Here is a 9,812-nt window from a genome sequence, read left to right on the forward strand (position 1 = left end):
GTAATTGACCATAAGGAAACTTGTGGCATTGCCACTTTAATATTCTCAACGGTATACACTGACAGTGTTTAATCCGTGTACATTATCTAAACCTTGACCGTGAAGCATAAAGTTTTGGGATTAAAGGTACCAATCATGACGGAGAGGGAGCTGAATTACAAAAAATGTATGAAAAACTATATCATGTAGGGAAGGAGGGATAGGTTTCTCATCCAATGGACACTTCTTAGCCGGCGAACATTATCTGTTCAGGCACTTTCATAGCCAGTGAAATTATCTGTTCGGGCCAGAGGACATAATCGTTTTCTACAAATTTCTCATTTAAAACCAACAGCAAAGGTTAATGGTGTATAATGCCATCAAGATCAATCGGAGATAATTTTTTTATTTTGCTTCCACTCTTGTTCACATTTTGTTATCTTTGGCAATGGGGTGTTTTCAGTTTCTGCAACAAAAAGGAAAAATAAAGTTAAGAACGATTGGAGTATACATGTTACTGAAGATGTGTTTGTAAACCATACTTGGAAGTTTGTTCAACAAAACACATTGTGACAGCTCTACCTAATAAACTATAATAATACCTACATAGACTATAATAATGCAAGTGCAAGACCGACCTAAATATAATTAGTAACATTGATATGATGTGCTTACCACCATCCATTGGTCTCTTGATAACCTTGTTCTCTTCTATCCCTTCTAATGGGCTGAATGCAACACTGCTCGGTAGCTTAAATGACACGCACATCATCTGCTTCTTTGGTGCCACATTCCTTACATGGTAAACTTTACAAATGCCTTCAAGAGAAGCCCCTAAAACTTTTTCTGCCTGCTTTTGTGCATCCATCATTGGGTTCTCATCTTTTGAAAAGCAGTAGCAATGAACAGAAGGGAGGTTTATCAGGGTGCTACCTGATATAAATTTGTCTTCGTATCCAGAAAATAAGCCTTTGAATACATCTAAAAATTGCAAAGCAGTTGCAGGAAGGTTCATGACGACATGATTAAACATCTTGTTATTCTCCTTTAAAGTATTCTCTGTAACTTGCATTACAAACTCCCTACCATCCAAATTAAAAGCCTTGATTCTATCAGCTACTTGGTTGATTTTAGCATTCTGCTCGAGTGCTTTGAAAGAGCTTGGGTTCAAATCATTTGCATACACAAAACAGCCTTTTTTTGCAGCAGGAATTGCAAATGGTCCCACCCCTGCAAACATATCACAGATGACGTCAGAACTGGAAAAGCTGTCAACAAGCCTGTCATGTTCTGCCTGGAGACGTGAATTCCAGTAAACTTTAGAGAAGTCAAACTCATAGGTGATACCATTCTGAATTATTGATGTTTGAAGATTATTTTCTCCTGCGATGACCTCCATTTTGAAGAATCTGAATGTGTCATCAATTGTGTTTGTCTTGTTGACTACAGTCTTTATCTGAGGGGAATTCTTGTCCATGATTACTTGTCCTGGAAAAAAGATGTATTGTTTTTAAATTGATGCTGTTGGGTAGGTAAATTACTACTAAGGATACAATATTTGAAGCAGTCTGCAAAAGTGCCTGGCTTCAGGGAGCAACAGAAGCAGTTGCAGTTACAACTTTCTGTCTACTTCTACGGATTGGGTAGACAATTCTTTGTTGCATTGACAGATAACTTGTTTAATTTCACTGATGATCAATGATCAGCATTCAAGAGTGACCCTTCAATTTGAAGGAATATGCAAAATAACAGCACCAGCTCAAGGGAGGGGCCAGGGACCTAAGCCTCCTCTTTGGACTGATAACTTAAAATGCATAGGAAATGAAAATTCACAATTTACTTCCTTGGCAAGTTTTATCTATTACTAGTCCGTCACCCCTGCTTTGGGATGGTATCTGCTCTCTTTCAGGAAATCCTGGGTCCTGATCTCTTTTATGACAACCTTCATTTTATCTTATTTATTTCTTTTAGTAGCTTTTCATTATTAATGATGAGGGGTTGCTGGAAGGGCTTAAGTTATATAGTATCACTAGAGAAACAACAGGCAAGCTGTAGAATATCTTGGTGGTCTGCATGGGAGTAGTGGAATCAGGAAAATTAATCATCAAAGGTTGAAATAATATGTTTAATGACTCTGTGAAAACAGAGAAAATTCGCTGATGTTTTGAGCATAACAACTTCATCTTTTTCTCTATATTTAATATACCCTTACCAATAATGTAATATTATACCCTTACCAATAATGTAAAAATACCCTTACCAATAATGTAATATACCCTTACCAATGATGAAATATACCCTTACCAATGATGAAATATACCCTTACCAATGATGTAATATACCCTTACCAATGATGTAATATACCCTTACCAATAATGTAATATACCCTTACCAATGATGTAATATACCCTTACCAATGATGTAATATACCCTTACCAATAATGTAATATACCCTTACCAATGATGTAATATACCCTTACCAATGACATAATATACCCTTACCAATGATGTAATATACCCTTATCAATGATGTAATATACCCTTACCAATGATGTAATATACCCTTATCAATGATGTAATATACCCTTATCAATGATGTAATATACCCTTATCAATGATGTAATATACCCTTACCAATGATGTAATATACCCTTACCAATGATGTAATATACCCTTACCAATAATGTAATATACCCTTACAAATGATGTAATATACCCTTACCAATGACATAATATACCCTTACCAATGATGTAATATACCCTTATCAATGATGTAATATACCCTTACCAATGACATAATATACCCTTACCAATGATGTAATATACCCTTATCAATGATGTAATGTACCCTTATCAATGATGTAATGTACCCTTACCAATGATATAATGTACCCTTATCAATGATGTAATATACCCTTACCAATGACATAATATACCCTTACCAATGACATAATATACCCTTACCAATGATGTAATATACCCTTATCAATGATGTAATATACCCTTACCAATGATGTAATATACCCTTATCAATGATGTAATATACCCTTACCAATGACATAATATACCCTTACCAATGACATAATATACCCTTACCAATGATGTAATATACCCTTATCAATGATGTAATGTACCCTTATCAATGATGTAATGTACCCTTACCAATGATATAATATACCCTTACCAATGATGTAATATACCCTTACCAATGATGTAATATACCCTTACCAATGATGTAATATACCCTTACCAATGATGTAATATACCCTTACCAATGATGTAATATACCCTTACCAATGATGTAATATACCCTTACCAATGATGTAATATACCCTTACCAATGGTGTTATATACCCTTACCAATAATGTTCTTAAACTTGAGTTGGTTGTCTCGCAAATTGACATGTGCAATGTGACCAATCGTCTCAAACCCTGATGGCACATCAGTGATCTCTGGGGGGAGGACTTCGCGCAGAATCTGCTCAGAGGTCCAGTAACTATACCCTAACGTCATCTCGTGATTGACACTCAATCCACCACGTGACTTAACAAAGGCTTTCTCATCATCGCTTAGAGTCGCGCCAGGTCTCAATACGATGATCTTCTTAGTTCGGCAGTTTACATCAGGATCCGGGACTATGTTTTTAAGCCTTGGTCGATTTAGAAGGACATTTTGTAATTTTTTGCGAAAAATATTGCAATCCTTCGCGTCGATTCGAATAGCGGGGAGTTTAATAACTTTCTGAAACAGGTCCCGATCGAGTTCTAGCATTCCTTGTAACTCGGGTTTTTGCAGCGAAAAAAGATTTTCGACATCCTGGCTTGAATTCTGATTAGTTAAATCCATTATATGTCTTGTTTAACCGAGGTATTCATAGGACATTTGCGAAACAGAATTTACAAGATTCCACCGCCATTTTGACTGTGTATGCCCGCGATGAACAATGGGTATTACACAGGAATCCCATAAGGAACTTTACAAAGATGGCGGACGTGTCGTCGGTTGTTGTAGAATCTGGTGAAATTAGCTGTTCTGGAGTCGTCCTCGATATTGAACACGGCCTTGTTTTAACTGTTGGGGGTATTTTAAATGGATCCAAAACACCATGCTTTGATCAAGACTTGAAATTCTTTGATAATAAGGAAAGATTAGAGAGACCTTCTGTGCATGTCATTTTGAAAACTTCACCGGCTAAGAATACTCGAACAGATGCCCCCAAAGAATTTGTTAAGCTTTCTGCAGACATTCTTGTTGCATGGAAAGTGAAAGATCTGCATGATCTTTTTCAACGGGTCTTCCCAGGTGACGAATGGAAACTCGGAGAGACTCCAATCCGAACAGAGTCAGAGAAGAGAGAAAATTGCGACAATAGAAGACAAGAAATGGCCTGTCAGTCCAACAAAGATTTGTCTAAGTTTGTTCTACTCCAAGTTAATGATCTAAGGAGGCATCTATTGCAAAGTGACTCATGCTTATTAGTTGATCAGGATGTCAGGCCATGTGGCAGTATCAGGCCTGGAGATGCTGTTGTCACGGTGGGAACACCATTTGGGTCAGAGTGTCCTGAAGTGTTTTTTAACAGTCTTAGCAAAGGGATTGTGAGCAATGTCATCGGTTTGGATTGTATGGCGCTGTTGACTGATGCTCGGGTCGTGCCTGGCTGTGAGGGTTGTCCTGTTTTTGTTTCAAGCATGGAAAGGAAGAATATGTTAACTAAAGGAGCACTATATGGGATAACTGTTGCACCATTTTGCTGGCGACAAGGGGAGTTGATAGGGTTAACACTTGTATGCTCTATTAGACAGATACTTGTACATCTCCGGCAGATATCTAACCCTGAAACAATTCCTGTCCAAGTGAATCAGTTACTTTCTCATTCAAATCTAATGAAAGATCATCACCATCTGGAAAACTTGCTAAAGCCAACAAACAATGGACTACTATGCTCACCAGATAATTCTAATTCTGTGGCAAAAGTGATGTCATCTGTTGTGTTAGTACAATGTGGCAGAACTTGGGGCTCTGGTTTTATTGTTGATGAAAAGAGAAGGTTGATTGTAACTTGTAGTCATATTATCAGTGAAGCAAAGGGTAACAAATGCACCATCTCAGTGAGGCAGAGCTACCCGAATCATCTCTGGTTTCATGCAGAGGTAATTTTTGTGCATGATCCAAATGTCTTTGACTTTGCCTTGCTCAGGATTGCCTCAACACTGGCTATGTTATCAAAAGACATGGACAAATTCAGTGCTTTAACACCAAGATCAGATTATGCATTCAAGAGAGGGGAAAATGTTTTTGTCATTGGGTATTCTATATTTGGAAGCAGTGTACAGAAAACTGGGCCATCTCTCACAAGTGGTGTGTTGTCAAATTTCAGTGCATTAAAGGGTGAGGTTGTTTTGCTTCAATCAACAGCCGCTGTGCATTGTGGGGGCAGTGGAGGAGCACTGGTTTCCATGGAGACTGGTGAATTGCTCGGAATGGTGACAAGCAACACAAAGGATGCAAACTCTAAACTTACTTTTCCCAACATAAATTATAGCCTCCCAGTAAATCTGATTATGCGCTTGATCAAGCATGCATTATCAGGACAGCAGGATTTGGATGAAAAAAACAAGCTGTTGTCACAGAGAATGAGGGGGATATGGCAACTGCATCAAGCTAGAGGTTCAACTAGTAAACTATGATGTACTTTGTGTTGTCATCAGATCATAACATAATGCCGGTTTATCATCCTAGCAAACTGCCAAGTTTGAGAAAGCATCAGTTTCCATTTAAACATTTGTTGTTGAGATGCAGGGCTGCAGCAGGCCCTGAAATATTAGGGGTCACAATACAGAAACATTAAGAACATATTTAGGGGTACAGCCACGCCCCTACTGGTCATTTCCTTATATATTTTTTAAATATTGGGGGGTGGGGGGGGGGGGGCAGTACCCCAACCACTGCTACATCTCTGAGAGGGATATTTCTAGATCTCCTTACACTATTACAAAATTTGTATTTCAATTTGAATAAAAGCAATACCAGAGGTATAGCTGACTAGAGCTTTAAAATGTTTGGTGTGATTTCTATTTAGTAGGGACGTACAAAGTGTAATTTGCAGCTCGTTCCAGTTATCCCTCCCCCTCCCCCTCCCCCTTGCCTTGGAGTGTCCTTGATCCATATCTGAATGCCCACTGGGATTTGTTTGTTTGAACGTATTTGATTGGTTTGGTTTGGATCTTTCAACATGATAGCTGTAATCTCTTATGCAAAAGATGGCTGTTACCAACTCTGCGAAGACTCTCTTTCACGTACAAATAAGATTATCTGGAAAATGGCCCACTGTGAAGATTTGTCTCATGGTCTATTTACTTTTAAATCGTCCATGTTTTGACACAAACAGCTGTGTGTTTTCAAATGTGTTCCCTGGGGACCGTCCACACAAAACTACATTTAATGACTCCTCATCCTCTGATTTTGTTTGCGCATTAATCGCGTACTCTTTGGCACGTGTCCGTACTGCCACCGCTAGTTCGTCGTAATTTGTTCGGTTCGCTTTCGTTTGCTCGCAATTTCCTTCTCCCGCAGGAAGATCGCCCGACACTTTACGAGATGTTTTTGTTTGAGTATCATTGTGTCCTTTCTTTACATTGCTTTTTGATGGATTAGTGTCTGTCTTGCTGTGTAATTTCTTTGCGTCATCGCTTCCATCAGCATGATTGACAACTTTATGTTCATCCTTAGTGCGTTTTCGCTTCCGTTTGGCGCCATGTGTGCGCTGTCCTGTTTCAATAATAATTGGTGGTAGTTTGAGGGTAGAGTCGGAGTTTTGTCTGTTCTGTTTTGAAGAAGACTCAGACACAGGGCTTGAGAGTAGTGTGTCGAGACTTGCGAGGCGTTCTGAGGAGTTTTCCTCCGTATCACGTGGTCTTTCCTTTTCAATCTCCATGTCTAGGATGGGAAGCCTGTAGAAGCCGAATCAATCAAGAATTGTTAGTTTGTATAATTTGTGAACAACTTAAAGTGTGTGTATTTAGCTTGATTTAAATCATTTTAATTTACAATCAGGTAGTGCCCCCTCTTTTTCAAGAATGGATACCAATCAGCAGCACCCTCTCAAGGGGAATGAAATTAGACCCCGCCTCATCTTGACGCTCCCACCCCCTCCCTCCTTTTTTTATTATTGCAAAGTCATAGGATTTAAATTGCCGAATTCGATCGAAAATATCGAATCCGCTTTCCAAAATGAGCCGATGGAAATGGATGCTTTCTCAGCCTTGGTACTTTTCTTGGATGACAAAGGGCGGCTGGCAGCGGCTGTTTGGAAATAACTAGCCCTGCTTACCTGCACTCTGGTTTTTTCTTGTTATTCAGTGCAGCGTCTTGCTTTGTTGGCTTGATGGGCAGGTTAAGCTCCATCCGCACGGAGGCATCTCGGATATACCGATTTACGGCAGCTTTTTCTGCTGTTTGCTTTTCTTTCTTCAAAGCTCCTTCAATGCTCCGGCGTAATCTCTCAAGCGACGAATTGGCGGCTTGTTGCTCCGTCTGCGACATGTTTAGGAAGCGAGACTCATCCATCTACAGACCGCAAATAGAAAAAAAAACTCTTTTTAATTTACCCTCATAAGCATTTCCATGCAGAAAAGTTCTGTTTACTTTAGGGCATTATAATGATAAAAATAATGTTAATCTAATGACGTGTCCTATGGGCGAGATTATCAAAAATAGTCACTTCAACCCTAAGCCGAGTCAACTTGTATTCGAAAAGAACAGATCGGCATTGTCCTTGCTTTTCTGTTTTGGAAAAAAATGTGTTCGTTTTCGGTTACATTTTTGTATTTATCAACGCATGACACTTAACCTTACAGTAAATCGTTTCAGAGACAGCTTCTTTTGAACGATATGGATTATGATTAAGCGAAAAAGGAAGAAATGGGATAAACAAGGTGCTGGGAAAACAGCGGCATTTCAAAGAACATCTCAATTAGGAAGTCTATATCATTTAGTTGGCGGCATCACGTCAGAGAGAACTAATACAATATTCTATAACTAGCTTCGTATCATGGCTTTCTGTGGGATCTCAATGACAATACAGGGCCGTACCCAGAAGAAATATATTTCCGAGGCAGATGTGACCATCGAAATTCGAAAACTACACTTAATAACTAAGAAATCGTCTATAGACGATTTCTTTGTTATTAAGTGTAAAACATGAGAGTACTATGTATACGATATGGTAATTATGTGAGCTTGCTTTTATCTTTTAACCGGCAAGCTAACAAGCAAGTTTACGCGAGGAAAGTGCATCACTTGCCTTATTCTGTTTTACGGCCCTGAAATATAGGCCGCGCGTTTTCCCTCTCTCCCTATTCTTCGCGCGGTCATACGCGCGGTCATAAATCACTATTTCCGAAAAACACGGCACACAGAATAACCTTTAAGTATAAAAGAATTATTTGACGCCATTTCTTTCCTATTAATGGCAAGCGGGTTTCATGACATCAGCATCAACTTACCCCCATTTCTTTTTTTTTTTTTTGTTTACCGGGGAATCATAATTTTTGTCAATAAGGAGAAAATACAGGGCCGATAAGTTATGTGAACGTAGCTTATTTTTTTTTTCTAAATTTATAGCACTTTTTAGTCAGCAGGCAGGCCCGTACCCAGAATTTTTCTTGGGGGGGGGGTATCGAAATCCGAAAACGTGGACCTAATTTATAGTTTTGTCTACAAATAGCACGTTTATTGAGAACCAAAATGGACTTTTAGCGGTTGTTGGAGGTACGTTCACACCCCCTGCACCCCCCCCCCCCCCCCTGGGTACGGGCCTGGCAGGTGAGGTATGTGTATGTATATATGGTATGCATGTGATGAATAAAGCCAAGCAACCCCCCCCCCCCCCCCCCCCCCCCACACACACACACACACACACACACTAGTTAGTTTCAGCTATGGCCCTGCCAATCATCTCATTAACTTTTATAAATCAAAAAGCTTAGGAATACATCGACATAAACTTGGAATAAATCAATGTTAGGAATACATTGATAAAATTGAAGAATTATGGGGAAAACCGAAGTCAAACAAACTGCAGGCTCCAGTGTGTACAAGTCCTTACTAAAGTACCCATAGTTGTACAGACCGATGATGGTAATAGTACAAGTGCAAGTGAAACCTTGATGTAACATGCCGGCAAGGGTTCCAGAAATTGCATCGTTATTTTGGGTAAAACGTTATAATTTATGGTTGAAGGGACCAGAATTCAAGATGGTTATATCAAGTATTGCTGCACAATATCGAGCACCCATTGTACTGATAATAACAGATATTTAATGAAAACGTGTTTGGACAAAAACAGTTAAACAATACACACTGCCTACAGAAGTACGTAAACTAGTCTTCACTCTAAACTATCACTTGCCTCTAATCTCGTATTTGCCTTACTACTCTTACCTTTGGGTTTCTCTCACATGTTGTGTGCATCGCTACATCGATCGATATTGAGTACTGGCGCCATTTTGAAAGTGGTTTGGGCTCCAATAGTTTTGCATGTCTCGTATTTCTAGCGTCGTTTGGGCTCGTAATGTCATGACCTGTGCGTTGACCGTATCATCTCGTATTCTATTTTTAAGTCCCTGTTTAAGATCACTATCGTCCTAAGGGGTTTCATTGTGGTTGATTCTCCGTGAAGCTATGACGTCTAGTTTACACTTCGTCCTCACCACAATGCGGTTTTGACAGCTTTTAAAGTGAAATTTCAAAAACACCCTTTGTTTCCTTCTCATTGACAAATGGTTCAAAGATAACTTACTTGTTTTAAATAATCACTTAGCTTAACCAT

General features: G+C 39.1%; 3 protein-coding genes across 3 annotated transcripts; 1 reads left to right on the top strand and 2 right to left on the bottom strand.

Moving 5' to 3' along the window:
• Nucleotides 1–26: 26 nt before the first annotated feature.
• On the bottom strand, nucleotides 27–3,826 carry LOC5508205 (tRNA (guanine(37)-N1)-methyltransferase). The gene is made up of 3 exons (XM_001628780.3): nucleotides 3,340–3,826; nucleotides 655–1,467; nucleotides 27–445 (listed from the first exon to the last, which is right to left on the bottom strand). Exons 1-3 carry the CDS (start codon nucleotides 3,824–3,826, stop codon nucleotides 366–368), a joined length of 1,380 nt encoding a protein of 459 aa, XP_001628830.3. The 3' UTR covers nucleotides 27–365.
• Nucleotides 3,827–3,963: 137 nt separating this feature from the next.
• LOC5508211 (peroxisomal leader peptide-processing protease-like) lies at nucleotides 3,964–6,039 on the top strand. The gene has a single exon (XM_032377006.2). The coding sequence runs from the start codon at nucleotides 3,964–3,966 to the stop codon at nucleotides 5,668–5,670; it is 1,707 nt and encodes a 568-aa protein (XP_032232897.2). The 3' UTR covers nucleotides 5,671–6,039.
• A 274-nt stretch (nucleotides 6,040–6,313) lies between these two features.
• Nucleotides 6,314–9,745, bottom strand: LOC116603277. The gene is made up of 3 exons (XM_048730119.1): nucleotides 9,425–9,745; nucleotides 7,314–7,549; nucleotides 6,314–6,933 (listed from the first exon to the last, which is right to left on the bottom strand). The coding sequence occupies exons 1-3, from the start codon at nucleotides 9,452–9,454 to the stop codon at nucleotides 6,333–6,335; spliced, it is 867 nt and encodes a 288-aa protein (XP_048586076.1). The 5' UTR covers nucleotides 9,455–9,745; the 3' UTR covers nucleotides 6,314–6,332.
• Between the last annotated feature and the right edge of the window lie 67 nt (nucleotides 9,746–9,812).

This window comes from Nematostella vectensis, chromosome 7 (genome assembly GCF_932526225.1).
Source record: "Nematostella vectensis chromosome 7, jaNemVect1.1, whole genome shotgun sequence".
NCBI lineage: Eukaryota > Metazoa > Cnidaria > Anthozoa > Actiniaria > Edwardsiidae > Nematostella > Nematostella vectensis.